Below are 25,213 nucleotides of genomic sequence, written 5' to 3'. Positions count from 1 at the left end.
TATAAGTATGTTTGAGCTGCAATCACTCACCAGGTGAGTTGCTGGAGAAACGTCATCATAGTTAAGCACTGGCCTTTGCTGTAGTCCTCTCAGGTCTTGTTAATGTTGTTAGCATCTTCCATAGACAGTAATCCTCAATTACAACCAAGTAATTCTGTCATCCTACCTTAGTCACCCAATGGCTCCTTGGACAGAGAAGTTGGGAAGCATATTTCTATAATCCTAGATACTGGGTGACAAGGGGAGCCTCACTCCTGTATGGAGGAAGTGACACTTGAAAGGGAAACACAAGCTCTACTAAAAGGGGTGGGGAGACCAAGTAATGGTCTTCATTAGGTCAAGTGCTTGTGATGGACATCAGTCAGGGCCTGTCAGCTCATTCTGGGGAACTGCATTCCACCATTTCACACACGAGTTACTCTTCATGTAAATATTGATCCAGACAAAGCCTGGAGTCAAATGTTTCTGGCATCAGAATGAGGCATTACAACACATACAGGTAAATATCCAGGATTCAGCCTTCTGGCTGCTAGTTGCCCAAGTCCCAGTCCTCCAGGGACAAAAACACCATGTTCGACATCTGAAGCATTAAACCTTTGCCAGTTGTGTGGGAGGAGGGCAAAGGAGGACAAGACACACTGGTGTCCACTTGACGCAAGCCAGCAAAGGACAACACCAGAAGAGGGTTGGTATCAGGGCCCGGTACCTGGTGAGCCAGAGGAAGTGGGACAAGGACTGACGCTTAGCTGAATGTCTAGAAGTCGTCTGTGTGGTAGGGCGCAGAGGAAAGGGCTATGGTCTCTGAAAACAGATGTAGACTAGGTGAGACAGAAAGACGGGCCAGCTGCAAATACTCCCAATGTTGCAGGCCTGGATGAGGCATCCGCTTACATTGCTAGGTCCTTTCACTGTATAACAGGAACACAGCAGGCACCCTGTTCTACCGAGGGCCAGAGTGAAAGCGTTCTAGAAAGGAGGTGCGTGCAGCACAAATGGGGAGGGCCAACAAGGCAGGAGGCAAGGGTATGGGAAAACACTTGTTTTTGGCAAAGACGTTAAGAGTTTAAAAAAATTATTAAAGAAGGGAAGCCTTCTAAGGCACAGGATAAGGGGAAGAGATGCAGGTCTGGAGAGGCGGAGATGGGGCTAAAGGCATTAGGAAGCATCCAGCCTGCAGCCCACAGACCACAAGCATCCCAGCATAGCTATGAATGTAGAAGGCCATGTCATGTCACAAGTCAAAAGGTTGGACACTCTAGAACAGAACTACCAGCCACATCTTTTCATATAGTTATTTCTTAAAGTGAAATGATCAAAGCAACTACTTAGGATGCATAGCTATTTGAGGTCTCTTACTAAACCACTAGATAAACCCAAGTGCTGGAAGCCATACTGTTTTAAAACACTGAGACTGGGAGGGTAGATCATAGGTCAATGCTTGCCTGAGACTGCAGGTCAATCCTCATTTGCATTAGAACAAGTAAGGGAAGACATTACCTAGAGGAGGGATTAGCCACTGGTTTCAAGTCTGCAATAAAGATCTGCCTCAGCTAGCCAGGGACCTTGGAAAAGGGATTTAGGGCCTTCAGGGTAGCCACACCCCCCACAGTACCTGACATGGTACTGCCAAAGTAGTAAGAGACTCTTCATCTCCATGATTCTTTCGTTTCCGGGACAGGGTTTCTCTAGGCTTTGGAGGCTGTCTGCATCCCCATGTTTCTTAAAACCTAAAGTTTACCACTCAAGACCAAAGTGGGGTGGGGGGTGTGGAGGACACAGACAAACAAAAACCAGCAAGGAGCATAACTGACAAGTTGGGGTTTTTTTTTTTACACTTTTAAATATACCTTTATTTCTCAAACTCAAAGCTTTATTTCATCAAGTTCTAATACATTTGCACTGATAAGAAATCTCATCTGCATCAAGTAAGAAGGTAAGCGGCCAGTACCAAGGAGGAAGCTGGTACCTCTAGACACTGTTGAGGATGCATCAGCCTGTGCAAACACAGAAATGGGAGCTGCCAGTGGAGTCCACTGGGCAATTTTGTCTTCATCCATGTCAGTTTGGAAGTGAATAGATGCTTCAGGAAAACCAAGTTTCCACAAATACACAAAAAGGCCCGGTAGATGGATTCTCTTTTGTAAAGTCCCCAAATGATGTTAATTAGCTCCTTCCTCTTTAGTGGATGGTCACCTCACCTTCCTACATAAACACACATGAGAATTTGCACCAAATCTCAATAGCCCAGGTAAAACTCCAGAACTCTTTAAGCTTATACTTAAAGTACTTTTTTTAAGTGATAGGTAAACAAGATGAAGGCACTTGAATTCATTTAAAAAAACAAAAAACAAAAAACCCAGTAATTTTCTTTCCTCAGAGAGTTCCACAGATAATCCTGAGAGGTTGCCAGGCCTTTCCAAAATCAGTTGTGAAATTGTGAAATTCTGTTCTCAAGATTAATGATGTAAATCCAATTTTGAGAATTAGGAACTCTTTCAATTTCTAAAAGCACACCTCCAAGGGTTTTCCCCAATGCAGGTCCCATTAGACACTCAAGAAGTAATGGCCGGGAGGCATCAGGATGCTTGGATAACTTTACCTTACCCAGCGTATAGACGAAAGCTTTTGAGTTAAGTCTAGCTATGTCCTGAAACAGGGTACCAGTACAAGAGAGATCACCACAGGAAAGATCAAAGTTGGTTCTGAGTGGTGACATGTCTGAAAACTAAAGCAGTACTGGGTAAAATCCTAACCCACCATGAAGGGGCTAGCGCCCAGTCAGCTAGAAGGTGAGCAGACTGTGGGCTTAGCAAGATGACTATTTCTACATTACCACAAAGCACAGATCCACACACAGCTCACTTTGACAGGAGTTCCAAGTTAAGTCAAACAGGAGGGGGAAAATACTGGAAAAGTCAAAAAAAAAAAAAAAAAGCAAGAAAACAAACAAAAAACCAAAACTCAAGAACCAAGACAAGAATTTTCCCTACCCTACTTCACTCATCTGCCATGTCCAGGTGTAGGCCATGACTCAGTCCATAAACAGTCACCAGGAATTTAATTTAGAGGTGTTAGTAACCAGAGTCTCGTCTCAGCATTAGAGTGACTGACCAAGGAACAGCATCTTGTTGCCAAGGAGGAGGGTGTGAGGCTGGAGCTCAAGGCCAAGGACCGTGTGTGTGTGTGTGTGTGTGTGTGTGTGTGTGTGTGTGTGTGTGTGTGTGTGTGTGTGTGTGTGTGACTCAATGATGAAGGCACAGTTTAACCCAACTGCTGGTGACTCTGAAGAGTAGACTGGGAGGGCAGACCCAGTTAGAGCCTGCACTTGCATTTCAGTGGCCTCTGACAAAGCCAAAGCCAAGTTTCTCATTACCCAAAACACACACACACACACACACACACACACACACACACACACACACACACACACAGAGGAGCCACTGGATACACGACAAATAAGGGTGTCTAGTGCGCATGCAAGTAGCACCAAAGGCAGGTTCCAGAAAGAACTTCCTGACTTCTGAAATGCAAGGTTCCCTGGCGTCTTTCTGGTCTGGCAGAAGGTTCACAGAGCAGGTGGATACACCTCTAGTACAGACCACGACAATCCAAGTGTTGTGTCTTAAAAACGGAGCGTTGGTCAATGCAACTTTTTACTATGATGGTTCTAAGACACACACCAACTCTCAAACTACCTAACAGCTGGGCGGGGCAAAGAAACTACCAAGAGGGCAGTCATAGAGCGGTGGTTTACAACTTCTGTGTGTCTCTCTCCATTCTCAGGTGACTATGACCAGACTGGAAAAAAATATATAAAGCAGAAAGGATTCCAAAAAGAAGCCAGATGTTTTTTAACAGCGCCCCACTGGTTCCTAAACCTTCTCAGTGGAGGCTATCCTGATTTCTGCTTCTATTAGCAAGTGCTTGCATTGAGAGAGGCTCCAACCCACTTCAAAAACTCTGATTAAACAAATCTATTTCTGTGCAAACATGCTCTCATTTCACTACAAAGGCAGCATTTTAAGGTCATGGATGACCGGTGGTTTTTAAAGTTGGGTTCGCTTTTCATTACCTTCCTTTCAACACTCAAACAGCTCAGGTCCCATCACAGAATGCAAAGCTAGTGAATTCAAACATAACTAAGATTCACAGGGCAACAGAAACTTAGTTATACTAAGTGGCTTCTGGTGACCTAGCTTAATATAAAGGCCAGTGAAGATGCACGGCAATCAACTCTTAAGGGGACCAATAACCCACATTCCAGAAGAAACTTGAAAACACAACACTAGAAAAGGCCAGCTACTTCATTTGCACTAAGCTTTTTTGCATGAAGATAACTAGATTGTTTAAAGCAAATACAAAGCAATCGCTTGAACCTTTGAATTTTTATGGTCACTGGACAAAGTGAAAATTGAGTTCATGGATCTGATGGAATGACTTTAGAAATTAAGCTTGCTGGTGATACTGAATATCCTTCCCCTTGATACTAAAGTGCATTCTAAAATATCCCCTGGAAAGTTTCAAAGAGTGAAATCTCTCATCTGAACCTTCTAGGTAAGGCAACAGTTGCCCAGGCCTCTTCCCATGGACTGCTTGCTTTGGGCCAGCAATTAACACTGTTTTCCTTCTGAAGTACAGAGCATAAACACAACGCTCAAATCTACACAATAAGAAAGGTTACCCTTCACTCACTCAACTCTTCCCCAAATACAGCAGAGTGACAGCAAAGCACCTTGGTGACTAGAACACACAAGGCCAGACGACACTAAACACCTACTTCCCTGCAACTTGGAGAGGGCAAGTGAAATTCAAAAGCGGGTTCACTGGTTACTCTTTTCTCCTGAAATTCCCAAATTTTCCTGCTGTGAAAAATATCTGGGGAATGCAATCGCTGTTTTTGAAGGGATTGGAGAAGAAAGGTCAACGTACTCCAGCAAAATAGCTGTCATACTGGGAATGATGTCCAAAAGTAGGCTACCAATTAAAACATGGGAAAAACCTCGTATCAGACATGACAGTGACTCTAAATACAACACAGTCCTAACTCTCAGGAAGAGCAAACAAGAGTCAGTCATCAGAGAGCCAATGAGGAAGGGAAAAACATGTCATCCTATAAGAATTCCTTACAAAAAAACAAAAACAAAACATTCATGTTTCCTATTGACAATCGCCACCCCCACAATTCTACTTTTAACATTATGTTCCACATTTTATTTTGTTTTCAAGTTACATTTCAAGAAAAGGTCATTTTTTTTTCTCCACAATATCTCATAATTCCTTGATACAGCCCAGCATCTACCATAAACCACTTCCAACCAGATCTCAAGTCTCCAGCTATTGGCTTTGGTTTATTGATGAACGAAACTCTCAGCTCTGCTGACAGGGACTAGACATACACAACTCAGTCCCGTGAAGGAAAATTCGGTCACAAAGAGCACCCTCGTGTTTACCAGTTTGGGGGGGGCTGACTAAAACGGACACAGTAAGAGACTATCAGCACAGCTTCTGTGTAACTGCTGAGAATCCTGAATGAGAGCCTGCACAGGAAGGAATGTAGGCTTAGCCAAGAAGAGAGACTTTAACACTTCTTGTATGCTGCCCAACTCTCCCAATATCAGAGACTGTGCAGAGTTCAAATTCCATGTGCTAATATCTGGGAAGTGACAAGTTAGTGACTATCTTAGAAAGTAGTAGAGAGGTCACACACTTCCTATTGCATCTTCCAGAGTGGCACTGTAATATGGTCCTTTGAGGGTTGGCTCACCATAGTCTGTGGACCTATTCCGATGGGCTCACAAAGAAAAGCAGTCAGAGCTGAGTTCCCCTTTAAAAGCCAAACACCTACGTCTAGGAGGAGGCTCTCCTACCCAAGAGCCCCTGCCCTAAACGGGTTCCCACTGTGGAAACCCTCAGGTCTTAAGATTAGTTACAGGGCAGCCATGTAGGATAAGGCTGGCTGTAGGTGACTGGAGGATGGGCAATGTAATAGTTGTTGAAGTTGCCATCGCTGACGTAAGGGGCTGGCTGGTAGTAACAGGTGACGTTGGTGGCGCTGGGGATGATGTTTTGCTCTGCCAGCACTCGCAAGGCCAGGAGAGAGATGAGGTTCAGGGTCTGCCTGCGTTCGTGCCCCATGAGGCACACGGTGCTTTCGTTCACTACCCTGCGAAGAATCATGAGGTAGTCGTACTTGCTTCTCTCTTCTTCGGCGAAGTGGTTTTGAAGGTAGGTCTCCAGCTTCCTCTGCTGTTCCAGGATGTCCGGGAAGTCGATGAAAAACCTGGAGCACATGTAACGCTCCAGGGTCTTGATTTCCTCCTGGTCAGCAGGCCTGAAGTCCCGCACCAGAAGGTTGCTGTACTTAAGAAGACCCCCACCTCGGATTTCTTCAGGGTTCTTGGTGGCGATCAGCCTGTTCTGAAGATGGTCAAAGGCTTCCTCAAAATCCCCGTACACACTCTCCCCAATCACTGTGGGATGGAAATGCTCAGAGATGGGATTACTGGAGCAGTCATAGAACAAAAGCAGAGAGTCTAGGATGATCTGGAAGGAGTCCACGCTGAACTCAAACTGACGCCGGATGGAGTCAACAAACTTGAGCTCCACATTTCTCCCGTTCTTGTTGGAGAGGGAAATCAGACTCCAGCGGTCTGCATCTGTGCAAACCTTCACCAGCTTCTGCACATATGCCTCCTTCAGGGTGACTGGGCTGATTTTGAGCTTGTTCACACCCTCCGGCAGAAAGTTCAGAAGGGAACACAGAACCACATCTCTCACCAGCTGAAATTCTGCCTCTGTGGGAAGAGCCACATGAAAGATCAGATCCAGATCTTTGCAACCCAAGCCGTTGTCTTTGACCAAAACATGGCCAGCAGCAGAGCCATTCAGTCGGACATCCTGAACTTTGATGCCTGCCTCCTCCAGTCGGCTGCGGACAGTCTGTACGATGTCCTTAAGGGTTATCTCCAAGGTTGGAAAGTTGCCTCGTCCATGGACAGGTACGACCTCGGTCAGGACCTCATGCAGCCGGCTAACCTGATCCCAGTTGAGCACGCTGATAGACTCACAGTCCCTGGTACTGCTGCCCTCCTCTGCCATCTTGGGGGATGTTCTGGCCAGGGGGAGCTGAAAAGGGGTGAAAAACAGAGTTAGGACTTTCGTGGGCACAAAAAAGCCAGTGGAGGACCTCAAAGGCATCCACTTATCAACTTCCTGTAAAACAAGTCAGTGCTGCCTGCTATTCACCAAGGCTGTGAACATGAAACACATTAAACATCAAGAATGGCATCCACAAATGCACAAGCTTCATTCTACAGCAAGATGGATATTGGCATTGCTTTGCATGGGTGCTCTTGAGGCTGGTGGTGTGCTTGTCCTAAGTGGGGGAGGGGCAGAGCAGGCTGCTTTGTGTGAAGAAAAGCAGATAGACTAACCATGTTACCTAAACAACACCAAAGAGCCTATAAAGGGGCAGAGAAACAGAAACTGTTATGAGATATTTGTACACTGTATGAAGACATATTGCTGGATTGGTTTAATAAAGAGCTGAATATCTAGGCAAGAAGCATATATGGGACTTCCAGGTGGTGAAAGAAGTAGGAGATTAATCTAGGCACCAGAGCAGCAGGGAATGAGTTGAACACACAAATGGGATAGAGGTAAAACATACATTAATAAAAATATGGGTTAATTTAAGTTGTAACAGCTAGTTAAAAACAAGCCTAAGCCAAAGGCCAAGCTTTCATTAATTAATAAGTCTCTATGTCTTTATTTGGGAGCTGGCTGGTGGGACAGAGAAAGACTTGCTACAACCTGTGTGTCTTGCTAATTTTTTCTGGCTTCCATAGAAGTTACTTCTGTTTTTAGCTCCCAAACTATATCTCAAACTGGGAAATACCTAAACCCTAATACTCAGTGCAACACACACACACACACACACACACGCACGCACGCACGCACAATCAACACTGCTCCACTTGCTCTAGGAATAGCTATGAAAGACACTTACTTTTCATATATGTGCCTAATCTACCTTAACGACAAATACTACATCATCTGGGACAGAGCAGAGTTGTTTGTAGGACAACAGTTATGGTCAACCAAAAGTCAGATGTGCTTTGTGGTTAGTGTTTCCTTCAGCAAGGATGCAAAGAGCCTAAGGGCAGGTGAACTTCTGCAAAAGGGTTCCTTAAAGCTCCTTAAGGGGAATAAAATTAAAACTGAATATGAGAGTCAAGCAGTGGTGGCGCACACCTTTAATCTCAGCACTCAGGAGGCAGAGGCAGGCGGATCTCTGTGAATTCAGGGCCAGCCTGGTCTATAGAGCACGTTCCAGGACAGGCTCCAACCCTGTCTCAAAAAACCAAAACCAAATCAAAACAAAAACAAAACTGAATATGAGATAGGAAGTACACACTGGAACCACAAAATTTCCCAAATAATTATGTGTGTGTATGCACACAGTGTGCTAGGGACTGAACCCTGGGCCATGAGCATGCAAACAAAGTGCATGAGCTGCAGTTTCACCTAGTAACTGAGAAGCATATCTCACTTCCACAGAGATGAAAATGATGGCATACCAGAAATCCCAATACGCAAAAGCAAAATGTTCATTGTGTATCTCATTGTGCCCTAGCGTTGTTTAGATGTCATCCAGGCAGACACAAAAGCTGAAACACCAGGTCTTGGTGCAGTCTTCCACCCTAAAAAGCTCGGTGCAGACAGAATTCCCCCAGCCACAGCTTCATTGTTTGGAAGCTGCTGCTTTTTAATGCACACCAGTACAACTCCTTGGGCTCCGACATGGATTTTGAGCCCGGTCCAGGGATTTGTGGCAGCAACAGTGTCAGGGCACCACTACTCGTGTGTGGGGATGAGTTTCCACAGTTCCCCATCACAAAGACAGTAGAAGACTCTCAAGGAGGGGTGTGGTCTACACAACTCTGGTGGAAGGAAACAAATACAACATAAAGACATGAGAGGCTGTCCCTCAACTGGGGCCAAAAGGAAAGCCACAGAAGCGATCACTTGCAAAGAGGGGACACCAGATAACAAAGCCATGGTGAGCTATTGCTGGGACAACAGGGGGGAGGAAAGCAGTGCGTGGCTAGTATGACAATGATCTGGGGGCGACAGGACAGCATAGTAACACAAGGCCAGGGTCTGTCACTTCGTTCAGCTGGAGAAGGCCAGTTTCCCCAGGATCAAAGTAGGCTCTAGTGGCTCTGGGGTTGAGTGCCCCTCTGCTTGCTGTAGCAAAGCATTTGTCAAGGGGAAGATGAAAGAGTCTTTAGAGTCTGCAGCTATTTAGGCCGCCCATCCAAGCGAGCGTGGACCGCCTCGGTGATGGACAAGCACTGCCTACGACGCACACCTAACATCTATTGTGGCTGGCATTTGCCTCCAAGCCACATTTGGGACAGCTGGGCTCTCTTTTCTCTGTGCTCACTGTATACTCAGTGGTTCTTTGTTTCCTTTCTTTTTTTTATGATCAGTATACAGAAGACTTGTGCCTAGACAGTTTCGAATGCTTTCAGGAAGGTATTATGGTCTGAGCCCTGTTTGGAGACACAGCCAGAAGCCAGACCACCTGCAGTCGGGGTGAGGTGGGTTTCAGTCAGGCACGCTGGCTGAGTTGCTTTATGCTGTCTGCCACCCGTTACACTTCCCAAGGCTCTCATGTTTGACACAGGTCTGATAAGTCACATTGTGGCCAGCAAATGAGATGCAAGGAACAATGTTAAGAAAATCTCCAAAAAGGACGGTAGTAATGTTACAGCATGAGTAAGTATAGGAAAAGCCTTTGATTCAAGCCTTAAAAAGAAAAGTTATATAAGGCTAAAAATCTAGAATATGACAGAAGGGTCATCTATGGATCACGGAGAATCTAGGAGCCATAACTCTTTCCTTTGAGGTGAAAAGTATGTGTGAAGACGTTTACACAGTTTTAAATTGGCAGCAGATTCACAGTTGGCACCTACATTACACTGAGTATCTGTGTGGGTCGCATGAGAGGCAAGGCAGGAATAGTCTGAAATGCTCTGAAATGGAAAGGCGGAATGCCAGCCTGTAAGAGAGGGGAAGAGTCCCGAAAACAGAAATGTAGTAGCAGCACAATAGGACAAACTGTTGAGACAGAATTTTCCAAGTATGTATATCAAATACATACCATGACTGATTATAAAGAAGGAAGCATTTCGAAACAGTAAACGAAATTATGTATGGGGGCTCATGCCTAGAATTCTAGCACTTAAGAGGCTGAGATAGGAGGATTTAAAGTTTCAAACTAGCCTGGGCTAAATAGAGAGATCCTGACTCAAACAAAAATAACCCAACCCATAAATAAAAACGTAAATAAAAATGGTGCTGAGAAAACAAGCAATCACACATTTGGATTCCTACTGTATATATTTTTAAAAGCTGGTTCCCTATTCTCCTGCTAAAACCAGATCTACTTGGTAAGGACAGGGATTAAAAAACTAAGATCTAGTTCAGTGATTCTCAGCCTTCCTAAGGCTACCATCCTTTAATGTAGTTTCTCATGCTGTGGTGACCCCCCAGTCATAAAACTATTTTTGTTCTTTTATAACTGTAATTTTGCTACTGTTATGAATCATGATGTAAATGTGTTTTCTTAGGTGACCCCTGTAAAAGGGTCATTCAAACCCCAAAGGGGTCATGACCGAAAAGAACTCTAGGAGTGACTAAAGAAAACCTGGAATTTCCATACAAGTTTCAATGGTAGGTAAGACTAAACCTTCTTGAACCACAGTAAGCCAGTCACAAAACCAGACAGGTTTGACTACATAAAAATTAAAACGTTTACATGATACAAAACATTCAGAAGACATACAAAAGAAAACATTCGTAACTTTAGGCAAAGTATTTATTTCCTTAGTAAGTAAGAAGTCACAATAAATGCAAGACCCTAAAAGAGAAAGGGGAAAAAATATAAGCAGTGGTGGCACAAAAAACTCAACCTCACTCAGAGGGCGGCCAAACTAAAAGCCCAGTGCCTGCAACCCACCACGGCAGCAGAGCTCAGCTCGCCGGTGGGACAACAGACAGCTCTGGTGCTTGGCTCCTGGCTCTTTGAAGACAGAGGTGAGACTCTCAACTTTTAAGTTCCATTACCCTTTGATGTGGTCATTCTATATCTACTCCATCTCCTCTGAACTCTTGTATAGTTGCAAGTATGCACAGAGACAGTCATTGGGGAAGACAGAAAGCTGGGAGGATGCATCACATCAGAAGGGGTGAAATGATGTCACGTGAGTATACAGCCATGCACAGAAAACTGTAGTTGTTCAAAAGGAGGGTGCTGCTCTGTGTGTAAGAATGTAAATGCTCATGACTCATGAGTGGGTAAGTGGAAAACTGTGCAGGAAAACTGAGTGCAAAACTTCATGCCGAAACAAGCTGACACATAACTCAGTCTATATTGAGCACTATCTTCAGTTTGGAGTGGGTATGGAAGACATTGCATTTTGTACCCTTTGGATGTGGCGTACTCACTGATAAAAACAAAATCTTGTGAGCCACAGCGCAAGGTCTTTCTCGTATGAGAATTTTACTCATTCGCTCCCCGGTGTTTAATTTCTTCAGTTCCCCTCACTGCCTCATTCCCATATCTATGCACCAAATGAATCAAATCGATTTGGAAGCTTTCCCTCCATGCTGAAAGTGTTGAATAGAGTGTTTTCCCTGTAGAAGGCCTTCTGTCAAATTTCTACCTAAGACATCCATTGTTCGTGTTCAAAGACAAGCTCAAAATAACAACAGGCCTGTTCATCTCAACGTAGTGTTCGGTACCTTTCAACTGTTTCCCAGGGCAGCTGCTCCTCACTGCAGACCTATCAAAGCTGCCTTCGCTCTTTTTCTTAAGTCAGTAAGTGCATTTTCAGGAACTCAAAGAGTCTTATGTTGGCATTTTCTATACCAGTTTCTTTGGATATAAATATGAATGGGGGAGTAAACTTTGGGGGAAAAAATGGAGCCCATAAAAAGCACACTATGGGGCATGAGCTGATGACACATCCATAGTATGGTCTTTCATTCTCCCAGTTTATCATAACTTGCTCCTGATGAGGCTGAGCTGACTCAAATGCATTTATAAATTTACCTACGACGTTCTTAGCTCCTTAGAAAAGTATAAATTGATAAGACAGTTGGCAGTATGGTGGTGCTGGAGAGATGGCTCAGTGGTTGAGTACGCAGTGCTCTCGCAGAGGACCTGTGACTGGGCTCTAGCATCCATGCTGGATGACTCACAGCCATCTGTAAGTCGAGCTCCAGGGGATCTAACTGCCTCTTCCCAGGTACCTGCACTCACGTGCACAGATCCACACACAGACACATGCATATACACATATTTAAAAATGAATACATTTCTAAACATATAAAAAATACATGTTACTGTTATTGAAATCTAGATGATGTCAAATATACAAGTGTATCCGTACATTATTTCAACATTGGTTTTATAAGAATAAATATAATTTACAGTCGTGGTTGCTGAGATAACACAGACCTTAGTTCAACAGTTTCAGTTTTAATTAACTGTTTTGAATCAATACTTATGTAACTCCACATAAAAGAATCACGTGAAACAAACATGCTCAGCTCATGAAAGGCCCTGGTTAAATGCAAATTCTAGTTAGCAGAATTAACACAACAGTGGCTAGGAAACACATTAACCTGAAGCCCAGTAAATTCAAAGCAATGTTTGAGAAGCAGATCCATTGTGGTTACACAAAGGGGAAGTCAGAAAAGGTGGACACAGAAACGATCAATGGTTTGGAAATCCAGGCACTTCTATAAGCCCGGATGGCCAAATGCCTGCTCAGTTCACAATGTTTGTTTTTAAATACATTTTCATTATGTTTATGTGTATGAGTGTCTTGTCTATATGTATGTTGATATGCCACCATGTAGGCAGTGTTCAAGGGGGCCAGAACAAGGCTTTAATCCCCCTGGAGATTGGAGCCACAGACGGTTTTGAGCTGCCATGTGGATGTTGGCATTCAAACCGGGTCCTCTGGAAGAACAGCCAGTGCTTTTAACCGCTGAGCCATCTCTCCAGCACCCCCCTTCCCGATTTAATCTTTTTGATGGTTTGACTACTGGCGAACAGTTATTTCTCTTAGGGACCCTTGGATTCTTGGGCTGCAGCAGCAAAGAAAACACACATTGAGAGAAATGGTTTGCAGAGATGGCAGCAGACATAGAGGACATACAACCTGTGCCAAAGGCTTAAACTAAGCTCCCTGGTGCTCCGGCTGCTGTACTGTGCCCAGGGCAGAGCTATACAGGGGAATGGGCTTCAGTGGAGAAAAGAAACACATCTGGATTCCTGCTGCATAGCCTACTGAAGTTTCTGATACAGTCAATGGGGGCATGGACAGGCTCAGTGGGCATGCAGGGGAGGCAGGTGTCTGAGGCAGGGATAAGGGCACTAAGGACACTGAGGACACTTGCATAAAAGTCTGAGGTTTGATCAACATTAAGTCCTTGTTGGTACCTGACTCTATATGGAAAGTGGCCCCCGGGTTTTTCATGTAGAGAGACGGGTCTCTGTGAAGTCAAGGATGGGTTCTCCAGGCCTGTGGTATTTAACATGGAGGTTGTAGAAGTACTGTCTAGAAGGCATCAGGGAAAACAGAGGCTGAACTGAAGCTCTTACTGGAGCCCATCATTCATTGCAGAGGGAGCTGAACAACACATCCTCCTCTGACTATTGTAGGTTTAAGAATGAAAAAAGCACCATCGCCTATCAACTGTTCCTGTATGCTATTTTTTTTTTTAAAAGTTCATCATCCTAATAAATCACGAGCCACCCATGCACAAGACTGAGCCTGAGCACAGACCTAAGGCTTCTAAATAAAGTGTGAGCATGGAACAAAGGCACCCCCAGCTGAGGGAGGGGTGTCCTTCCTGTTAATCTTCCACACAAACTCCCCCGCACACACCCACACCCCTATGTACAAGAGAGGATTCTACAGGTAAGAGACTATTTGGCTGTAAGTATGTGTGTGTGTGTGTATATATATATATATATATATGTATATCCGGGCGTTTAAGCAGACGTAAAAATGACCAAGACTAGTCTTCGCCATACATACCCCACACTGCCTCTCACCTCAGTGAGCCAAGTGAGGGACAACCACAGGTCAGGCTGGACTCCCATTCACCACACAGTGCAATGTTGGCAGGAGTAAAAGAGAAGGAAATACCATGCAGGAGAAGCCACTGGGATCATTTCGCATTTAACCCTTACAAGGCAAACTTTCTGCATCTCCAATTTAAATAGCGTGGTTCATAAAAGAGAGCAGGAATTCATCCCTGGAGCCAAGGCCCTAATTCTTGGAAGTACTGACTCCTCCCTCAGGCTCAAGGGGCCTTGGTGGGCAGGAGGCTGGGGATGCCAGGGAACACAGGTCACAAGCCCACACGCGCACTAAGTAAGTACTCTTACTGCTACTCAGACAAGCATATCTGAAACAAAGATTTATTGGTCCCAACCCCCACAAAAATTCGATTCAATTTTTAAAAAGCAAGCTGCCCTCTGCTGACCCCGCCTGTGGCCCCTTGCCCTCCCACTGACTCTGTTTTGAGTGGGCCACCCTTTACTGTCTGCTTTAGGGCAGGCTTTAGAACCAGAGGATTCCAAAGTGCCTTAGAGGTGGCTCTCAGAGAGACCTGGAAATCACTTATGGGCCACCATGTCTGGGAAGCCCACTTCGCAAAAAGGGGGCTGCACAGCTGTTGTTTCAAAACAAACCCCCTTTAGTTCTCCCCACATCCTTTCCCCAAAGGAGAACTTCCTGTGCTGCAGAAACTCCAGCCAGCAGGTACTGACAGAGTCCCCTGGGGTGCTTGGCATAACAGAGGACAGGAAACCTATCTGGACACTCAGCCTAGAAATTCTGCCATATCCCAGGTGGGCAACGAGACAATGATGTCAGGGCTCTAACTACCTCTGACCACCTAGTTTCGATAGAAGCTGTACAGGGCAACAAGATGGCTCAGCAGGAAAGGGGGCCCTTGCCGCCAAGCCTGGTGACCTAGGACCCGCATGGTGGAAGAAGAGAACGGATTCCCACGAGTGGCCCACTAATCTCCGCATGTATGCTGTATGCTAAATAAATATTCAAGTGTCTTTGAAATCCCCATAAAGGAGATGCCGTTTCCCTTTAGGGGAGTACCCTGGGAACCAAGAGATATGCACACTGTAGACTGTCCAAGGACGCACTGCTGGTACGTGGGAGAAATGTTACTAGAGGAGTTTCTTCTTCCTCACAGGAGGTAGCTGAGGTGTATTACAGGGTCGGAGAAAACTTTAAGAACTAGCTGTTCCGGTAGCCACGGGAAGGAGGCAGCACTATGTCAACAGGACAGGAGAGAGAGCATGAAGATGTCTTAATCAGCTGGTGGCAGAGAATTCTGGCCACTGGAGTGAGGCAAGACCAGATGGCCGGTGCTAAGGGCTGGGTGACACATGTGGAACTCAAGTATCTAACAGCTGTCAGGACAGAAACTGCTCCCCCACAGTCATGATGACTTTGGGGTGTATCCAACCTTGGCTGGAGCTACCAGAATGGGAATAGTAAGTATAGTGTGCTAATAGTTAATGCTTCAGAGATAAAGACCTAAGATTCCAGCTTGGGGGGTGGTGGGGTGCTCATGTTAGAGATAGCAGGTTCGGAAAAACAGCGAAGCCAGAAATGGAAGGAGCCAGTCAAGAGGACGGTCTGACAACACCAGAGGAAACAGTAATGGTGAGTCAGCTTTGTCAGAGGTGGGCATTGCTAGCAGAGTAAACAACCATTAAGTTGCACCTGGGTGACTGGGAGATCAGAAGTGTTGGTCTATGATAAAGCAACAGAACAAAAGAGACCTTCTCTACAGAAGACGGGGCAGAAGAGAGTTACCAGACCCCAAAGGGCTAGCTTCAGACAGAACGGAACACAGAAGCAACCTAGAAGAGACCACAAGGGCCCAACCTCAGACAACACATCTGTCACTTCTCACTCACCCATACTGTTTGACTCAGGGTTCTTTCACCTGAAAGAAAAGTGTGTGTGTGTGTTCGCGTGTGTGTGTGTGTGTGTGTAAGAAACTAAAGATTTGTGTCTACTAAGTGGAGTGTTCTGCTACTGAGACACATTCCAAGCTTGAGCCAAGTACTTTGAATGACCATGGACATCTACAGTCCGAGGCTGAGAAGGGAAGAACAGAACCAGGGTGGAAGTAGTGTGGCCTTCTACAGAGATGCCCCCTCCCTCCTTGCATTCCTGGAATTAGAAAGGCCAGAAGCTATCTATGGCCTAGGGTGGCATTGGAAAAGCCCTCAGTCTGTTGGCTTCCAGCCCCTCACCACAGCCTGGGCTCCCAAAAGGGAGGAATCACATCCTGGATACTCCTCCACAGCCTCAAACTTGTTAAGAAAATACATCTAGCTGGGCAGTGGTGGAGCACGCCCTTAATCCCAGCACTTGGGTGGCAGAGGCAGGAGGATCTCAGTGAGTTCAAGCTCAGCCTGGTCTACAGAACAAGTTCTAGGGCAACCAGGGCTACACAGAGAAACCTTATCTTGAAAAACCAGGGGGGTAAAAAAGGAAAGGAAAACAGAAACTTGTGTTGGGAGTATATAGAAGAGTCTAGATGAGATTGCCCAAAGCAACAGGATCAGATAAACTAATGCCTTTTTTTTTTAAAGCAGCAAAGTGCATTCTACATAAACTTTCTCCCAAGATGCCATTGTGATAGTTACTCTCCACTGTCAACTTGATGGATTCACAATCAACTGTGAAACATCTCTGGGCATGTTTGGGAGAGCCTTCTAGGGATGTTTAACTGAGGTGGGAAAAGACCCACCCCAAATGTTAGCAGCATCTCCCCGAAGGTTAGGTCTGGGACTGAATGAAGAGAAGAAAGCTGGGAACTTGTGTTCATCTCTCTCTGCTTTCTAACTGAGACAAAACGTGACCAGCTGCCTGTCTCTCCCGCAATGTGCCCTCTTTGCCATGGTAATTGTACCTGAAAGCTGGGAGCCAAGAGAAACCAACCCTTCCGTAGGCTGCTTGTGTCAGGTATTTTCACACCCACAAGTAATTAATACAGTCCTATTTACAATTAACCCACCCAGATGCTCATAACGCATTGGACCTCGGCTCACAATGATGGCAGTCCCTGGCCAGAATACTGTGCCCAGAGTAAACAGTGTGACGCCAAACTCCCCAGATGGCCTTTTTCTCACTTGCTGCTCCATCACATTTTCTATTTTCTCAGGGTTATCAGTAGCCATTTCACACTGATGTCTACCAAAGGCAAAAAGTTTGGTCAGATTCCCACGGCTGAGGCCCGAGGCATAGAACAGGGGCTGCCTTGCCGTGCTCCAAGCTTATAGAGTCTGGGGGGTCTTCAGATTCTTGTTCCCCTACAGATGCCAATACCCAGTGCTTATCAGTAACTGGGCCCTGTCCAGACACTACCTGAACATGACTCTAAACAGAAAGCTACTCCCCACCTTTCAAAATAGGATGCCTAAGCATGTGTGGGTGGAGAGATAATGCTGGAAAAGTCATGCTGGGGCCGTGAAAGCACGGAACAGAATCAAAACACTGGGGCAGACATTGCAATAGGCACGGAGAGGAAGTGCAAATGCTCAAGACAACACTCCAGAGTCCTCAACTCACATGAAGAACTCTCCAGAGCCAGCCTTTTGTTACTGTTTTTAGAGGTGGACTGGACTGAGAAAAACAAGGTTCCTAGAGAGGAGACTGTTAAAGGAAAACCAAGTCACAATCCTCTGGCTTACTTCAAAGCTGTACCACCATCTGGCCCTCCAGCTCAGACCTTTGAATGTCATCAGCTGCCCAAAACAAAGACTTCAGTTAGTCAGTTAAAAGTGGCTACAAGTCCTGTCTCGTCACTAGCAGCATTCGTGGGTTTTATCAGGGAAAGGACCAGGAATGCTTAGCCCTCAAATGCAGCACTTATCAGGGTAAGACATGTATACACACCCCATTCACAAATGTGTAAGTGCGAGCTAGCCTCAGTTTCACTGCTGATGACACTTCGCATGCCAACCAGTCAGGTTAAGGATATTAACATAGCAAGTGGCAGACCTCTAGGTAGTCGGCATAGACCAAGCAGAGAGAAACATGCTAAACTTAAATACATTGTGGGGTGTGCATTATGTGAAGAAACAAAACCACAGCACAAAACTTATTTCTGTACCAACTTTCTAAGAGGCGGTGTCTTACTAGTGTAGAACCAAGAGAGCCAGGACGTCAGGCCATCAGTATGACTGTCCATTGATTGTCCCTAGAGATCTCCCAAACATCTCTGCCTTGAAAGCTCACTCCTCTTGCATGTTTGTTCATTTTTAATCATTGCTAAGTTTTCATTAACGGTAAATCGTTGGCAAACTTTAACTGCTAATAAAACTCAGCCCCAGTGCCCTGGTAATCTCAGATTTCATGTGTAGGTCCTCCAGCTATTCTCTAAGAAAACTATGAAAACAAGAGCCATCAATTCTGCCTTGCAGGATGAATGATATCAGTAAGACAGTGTGATGACCAAACGCTGCTCATCTGTCCAGATACCCAGGTACCTCCTGTGCTGTAAGCACTCTCCTGGGATTCTGTGATCAGAAGGAAGGTGACCGAGACCCCTGGCCCCGCAGAGCGCGTGTCCTGTACACACTCTTCAGTGACTTTGGTCAGCTCACTATTGCTTCTCACACACATAGAATCAGGATTTGAGAGTCAAACATTTTTGCACATGGTCTAGACCTGCACTACCCAATACAGTAGCTATAAGCTGTGGAGCTGCTGAGCACTTGAAAGGTAGACTGTCCAAACAGAGTGCATAGTATAAACAGAATACATAATAGACTTCAGGGACTTGATATTCAGGAGAGATAGAAAATATCTGTTATGTGTTTTTGCACTGATTACTTGACATACTAAATTAAATAGATAAATATATTTATTGCTTAAGTGGAATTTACCAGGCTTTTGTTCCCATATGCCTATGGGACAGCAATGATTCTGTCTGCTGTGGATGACCATAAAGAAATGAAAGCCTGGAGTAGTAAGGGGTCTGCCAGCATCAGCGCCCCAGTGAATGGCAGACTGCAAGGCAAGGAAATAAGCATAAAGTCTACAACAGTCTCCAATGGACGTAGCTGCAGTGGTGCTGAATCCCAGATGACCAATCCAGAGCAAACACCCCTGTGTCTTGACCCTACTCGTTCGTCTGTATTCCCATATTCCACACCATAGCACTATAGCCACAGGCAGCTAAAGTCCTGATGCCCAGCTCTATGACAAGCAGGGGCGAGGCTCAACACGGAGCGTGGAGAGGCGGGGGCAGGCAGCCTGGCCTCATTCTGTAAGGCCAAGTGTGGAGAAAAGCTAAAGGAGACTGGATGAGATAAGGGGATGATGGTTCACGATGCCTGAATAATTTTCTTCTTTTTTAAAAAAATAGAGGCCGGAGATGCAGACAACAGGGGACTTCTAAAAACTAAAAAGCCTTTTAGTTCCATATTAAAGTTTTAGAAACAAGAAAATATGCAAAGGAAAACTGTAACAGAGTGAAGCAGAGAGATTTGGGATAATGCAGCCCTCAGATGGGAGAACATCTGTCAGAGCCTGAACAGAGGTGCCAAAAACAACTTAAAGTTCAGTGGGGGAAGGGGTTGTGCTCAATTTTCCTCCCAAATCTAAGTCTGTATTTTGAAAGGCAGGGTAGGACAGTTAGGGACAACCTGCCCATGGAGCAGCTAGGAAAGCATCGTAGAGGGATGCAGGGAGATCTCAGGGATAGGCAGATCCTGGGGACTTACTCTAGTGCCCCAGGCAGAGGGCTGAGCACTGGCCAGAGACAGGGAGGCTGCCACTACTCTCATCCAACTCCTGTCTACAGTCCCCTAAACCAGGTCAGTGATGACAGTGAGAAACAAAAAAAAAAAAAAAAAAAAAAAAAAAAAGAACAAGTCAGCAAGCCAGCAGCTGAGTGAACACAGAGAGAGAAAGGCTGAGTGAGCGAGCCTGGGCTGGGAGGACAGGCCAAGGGTGGAAGAGCTCAGGGGGAGGGGCTAGAGGCTTGGCCAGGCTTAGGAGTTTCAGCTGCTAATCTATTTGCACTAACTGCTCCTCAACTCCAAAGCCGACACCGCTGAGGCTTCCCTGAAAAGATGACCCAGAAACCATCCAACCTTTTAGGCCAGGAGCCTCTGATGCAAAAAGCTCCATCCGGTACCTTGACCCAGCAGGAGAACGCCCACTCCAAGCATGCTTCCTCCTGTGAGGGGGAATAACAGGCAGCCCTCAGCAGAAGGTGCATAGCTTAAGAGGAACAAGTCTGCATGCAAGACCATGCATGCACTCTCTCTGTAGACAGGGATTAGGACTCTAGAGGGACCACAATCGGACTTTTTTGGGGGTCCATGCGTGAGGAGGGGACGAGACAATTGAGAAAGAAACAAGCTCTTCAAGTACATCATAAATGCAGGCTAGCTCTCTCAGCTCCAAAGCTCTGCCACAGGCTTTTCACACAGCATTCCCTAGGCCTCCCCAGCACCTGGCACCAAACACCACCTAGGAAGCACTTTCTGACTCAACCACCCACCCACCACCCATTATCCAAAAAACAAGCCCCTCCTCGCAGCTGAATGACCTACAGTGGAAAATGCTCTGAAACCATAAGGCTTCTTTGCACACAGAGCTCCTTCATGTCAGTAATTATTTCTTCATATTAAGTATTTTTCTGTTGTTCCAAAAAGTTCTGCAAACACTTCAAGAGCAAGCTACAAGGGCCAGCTGTACAGAATACTAATTTGAAACAGTTCACAAGTTGGGTTATGTAAAGATGCTGCTTTCTATGACCATTTAAATTCTAAATAAAAGCTCCCTCACAAGGAATGCATCCGATCAAAAGGTTAAAAAGTGAGAGAAACCTTGGGTCCAAGAGATTAAGAGGTCGGCTTTACTGTTGTCTCAAGTAGCTTTAAACTCAGGGGCACTTCTTTAAATATGGAGGAGTTGGCGTCACCATAATACAACTTCATTAGCTACAGTCAAAACACCAAGATGGTGGAGGGCAGCTTTCCATGTTTCCCAGTTTCTTCAATAATGAGAGCAACAGACCAGTCTTAGTCCAGGAAACGCCTCAGACTACACACACACACACACACACACACACACACACACACACACACACAGAGAGAAGACACAGAGAGGGAGGGAGGGGGGAGCTGTGTGTTTGGGGACAGGAAGGAGATAAGAAACTACCAAACACCACCACACCTCAGGCTTCCACAGCTTTTCTCAGTAATACAGGAAAGGATCTAACCTGGCTTGCCTTCTTCATTGCCTGACTCTAGGAGAGCATAGCAAGAAGAAAAATGGAGAAAAAGGTACTACTTAGTGGATGGAGCTGGAAAGGAAGTAAGGAAACATTCAACTCAGTTTTCCAATTCTGTAACAGCTGAGCCTCGCTAACCACACAACAGCTCACTTTTAAATCACCTTCGTGGCTGAGCTGTGGCTGTGGGACAGCGCACCGTACATATAATCTGCCTGGGCTTGAACACTGGAGGATACAGACTGTGTGCTTGACTGGGAGATGGATGGGGGTTTGGGGGAGGCTGAAAGTCCAGCTGAAAGCTTGGTAACTATCCTGGCAGTGGAGCTAGAGTGAGCCCTCAACACTCCACACTCACTCTGACCAACAGGCCAAGAGCCAAGCCCCTCCCTCCAGAGTTCACAAACTGAATCTCTAGATACAAGGTAGGTATTATGGTTTGCTGCAGGGGCACACACTAAAGTTACTCACAAAAGTAGGAACCTCTCTTTTGGTGACAGTCTAGAGGGAGCTGAGCACCCCACCTCCACGATTTTAATGATGGTAAGGGACATCCTGTGTAGATACTGGGATAATTATTCCAAATATTAAAATCTTCTAAAACCTCCTAACTCACATCTGGGTACTCCAAAACCAAGGTGCCCCTTCAGAGACAAAGTCAGCTACCTGCTCAGGGATACGAAGAACTCCATCTTCACAAACAAGAATGGCCAAAGACAGAACCAGTGTTGGTCCAGCTGCCGCGGGGAGAGGAAATGCAACCTTCTTTAGTCCCCACCCCACATCCTTTAACTGCTGGGTAAAATGTGTGTGTGTGTGGGGGGGGGGAGAATCACACCTCTGGAGACTTTCAGCACAGTAGGATTCTTGGTAAGCTTTCCTCCCACCCTCTTGGCTGCCTGGCAGGCTTTCTGGCTCACTCACTGCCTTGCCAAGCAAATTACACTGGAAGTTGTAGCCAGCAATGGCCACCCTCACCCTCCTTCCCGGAGTAGAGGGGTCAGCTGGAAGCCTAATTTAAGAGGCGCTAACCTTATCTTGACTTTTACTTCCAGAATACCACACACGTCACAATTCAAACGGTTACATATATAGCTGTTCTTTGCAAATCTGTTAAGTCTATTAAGTCTTTCGTTGTAAGCACTTTATCCTCAAATCGAGGGGTGGGGGGAGGGTTTAAAATCAGGAATTAGCCACGACCCTGCAAAAGGGTTTCTGCATATTTAAAAGGGGAGAGAGGAGAAAGGGGGCTGAGATTACTCAGGTCTGACAATCAGCTCAGGTGGAAATTCTATGTTCTGGAAAAAACAAATAGGCATTTCCTCACCAGTGCCCCCCCCCCGACTTTGAGGTCGCTGGCCTGCTCGCTGAGTATCAGAACTTGGGTGTAAGGGCTACCAGCTGGTACTGCAGGTTCCTCAACTTCCTCAGATGTCCCTCCCACCCTCTTCGCGAACGACGCTAAAGGAGTACCCTGACCGCAATGCTCGCTCGGGGCAGCCGCTCCTCTTAAGTCACCAACAACACCGCTATCAGAGTCAACTAACTCTGCATGGCTTTCAGCCCACGCGGTAGGCAACTTTCGATCCCCAAAGGAGAGGAACCAGGTTTAAAGTCGCCGTATTCTCGAGAAGTTTCCGAGAGACGCGCAACTTCTTGGCCGCGCGCAATGTCCACAGTCCCAGAAAAGAGAATGATCTCTGCCGCCATCCTGGGCACTGAGCCCAGGAAGCTGCCCTCCCCTCGCCTGCCAGGCTATAGCCCCGGACCGCAGCGTCTCCATCTACGCCGCCGAAACCGCGGGGTTCAAAATCGCCCTGGTACCGGCTGCGGTGTGCGCACACCACAGGGGCGCAGCGCAGAGCCGACGGACCTCCTGGCAGGGTCATTGAAAGAGCAAGAGGTGATCACCACCCACTCTCCTGTCGCCCGGCCAGCAGGAGCTCGCCCAAGTTTGCCAAACCCCGGCCACAGTCTCCGAAAAGTTTGCGCTCTTTCACAGAGGTAACCTGAGCCAGGGGCGCAGGAGCCGTGCGGGTCCTGACACCTGCCGGTGCCTCCCCTCCTTCTCCCGGGAATCCCACCAGGCTCTGCTGGGACGAACCTCGGAGCGTGAGAGCGTGACTCCCCGCTGGACCGCAGCAGCATCCTCACACCTCCGGAGGAGGGGAGCACAGACTCACCTGGGCGCTGGAAGAGGAGGCGACAGAGACAGGTGGTTGGCGTGGGCAGCCCCCAGCAGGAGCGGCGCAGTGACTATAGCCCCCAGGCAGCTGCGGCGAGTGAGCGGTCCCGCCGCCGCCCCCTCCGATCTTAACCGGCCTGACCACTCCCCCGCGCCTCCCCGCCCCTGCCCCCGCCCCGAGGCCGGCCTCCCGGGGGAGCCAGGGCGGGGCGCGCCGGCCGCGGCCCCGCGGGATCCTTGCGCCCGGCGCTAACGGCGGGGGCCCGGGCGAACGCCGCCCTCTGATTGGCTTCCCGGGTCAATGGTTGCCGAGAGACAAGTAAACCTCCGGAGGCGCGAAGGGGCGGGGTGGCCCGGAGGCAGCGTTGCGCAGGCGCAATAGAGAGGGGGCTGTGTCGCCACCAATTTAGGAGTTGAGGGGACACTTTTCGCTCGGTCCGCTCGGCTCCTCTCTGCGACTCCTGGTCTTTGCCTTCCCTTGCCCCGACAGTTCTCACCTCCACCCTTCTTGCTCCCTGACGGGTGCGTTTTCTTTCTGAGTTTTGGGCGCTCTTCGCACCAGTGGCTCCCTGATTCCGGGAGCCGGGAGTGGAAGCCCACGCCTGTCTCGCGCGGTGTTTGTGAAGTCAGGAAACTTTTAGGTGGGCCCTGGAAATCTTATTCCTCGAGCAAATTGGCTGGAGGTGAGAACGTGGTCCTGGAGGAAAGGAAGCAGCTGATTTTCTGGCCGCGGGACCACCTGTGTGCAGTTAGTGGCCCCCGGGAACCCATCACAAAAGCCTGAAGCATGGCAACGAAGCCCTCAGAATGGCAAAGGCTTTGTGACCTGTTACCACCCGCCGGGGGGTGGGGGGGGGACCCCGGACACTGCCCTTAATTCCCCTGCACGTGGTTGATGGCTCTGCTTCAGAATTAAGACTAATGAGTGGGAATCTCCTTCACCACTTCACTATCTGGAAGGCCTTGAGAGGAGCTGTCTTTGTTTTATTTTGGTTTTGGGTTTTTGAGACAATGTCTCCTGAACCCAGACAGGCCTCTAAGTAGCCTTGGTTGGCCTTTTAACTGATCCTCCTGTGTGCACCTCCCAAAGGCTGGGATTACAGGTGTGGCCTACCACGCCCAGCCTTCCTGACTAACTTAGCCTATCCTCCATAAACCTCTATTTCCCATCTGTAGGATAGGAGTAAGGATGGGATAACTGAGACCAATATTAGGAAAATAGGCCAGGAGGCAGAGGCAGGCAGACTCTGTGAGTTCGAGGTCAGCCTGTCCAACAGAGTGAGTTCCAGGACAGCCAGGGCTTTTACACAAAAAAAACTTTTGTCTCGAAAAACAACAAAAATGGAAAATTGTTATTAATCATGTACTGCTTGAAATAAAGTGCATGCCGGGTGCTGTGTAAGTCGGAAAGCAGCCGTTAATAAACACTTGTTGAGCTTCCTTTGACCCTCCTACTGGGTCCTGAGAGGCAGATGACTTCCTGAATCAGTGTTCTCTGCTCTCTTAACCACCCCTGCCTAGCATGAGCGTCCTGCGGTGTCTGCTAGGCTATGAAGAGTTCTCAAGTACAGGCTTTCTCTGGTGGGGCAGGGGAAAGTGTAACAGTATAAGACATCAGTATGAGAACTTACAGAGATTGGGTGTCCCTGTTCT

The 25,213-nt window shown here is 46.9% G+C and overlaps 1 protein-coding gene across 4 annotated transcripts; it reads right to left on the bottom strand.

Moving 5' to 3' along the window:
* Positions 1-1,820: 1,820 nt before the first annotated feature.
* Positions 1,821-24,291, bottom strand: Tent5c (terminal nucleotidyltransferase 5C). 4 transcript variants are annotated; one of them, XM_040752148.1, is made up of 3 exons: positions 24,058-24,291; positions 20,228-20,313; positions 1,821-7,125 (listed from the first exon to the last, which is right to left on the bottom strand). In XM_040752148.1, exon 3 carries the CDS (start codon positions 7,096-7,098, stop codon positions 5,923-5,925), a length of 1,176 nt encoding a protein of 391 aa, XP_040608082.1. In that variant the 5' UTR covers positions 7,099-7,125; positions 20,228-20,313; positions 24,058-24,291; the 3' UTR covers positions 1,821-5,922. The 4 variants fall into 4 exon arrangements, with proteins under 4 accessions (XP_040608082.1, XP_021086584.1, XP_040608083.1 ...); XM_021230925.2 differs by lacking the exon at positions 24,058-24,291 and adding an exon at positions 23,559-23,694; XM_040752149.1 differs by lacking the exon at positions 20,228-20,313.
* Between the last annotated feature and the right edge of the window lie 922 nt (positions 24,292-25,213).

This window comes from Mesocricetus auratus, unplaced genomic scaffold (assembly GCF_017639785.1).
Source record: "Mesocricetus auratus isolate SY011 unplaced genomic scaffold, BCM_Maur_2.0 Super-Scaffold_100009, whole genome shotgun sequence".
In the NCBI taxonomy this organism is placed as follows: domain Eukaryota; kingdom Metazoa; phylum Chordata; class Mammalia; order Rodentia; family Cricetidae; genus Mesocricetus; species Mesocricetus auratus.
The sequence above is the reverse complement of the archived record's forward strand: the minus strand, read 5'-3'. Positions and strand labels throughout refer to the sequence as shown.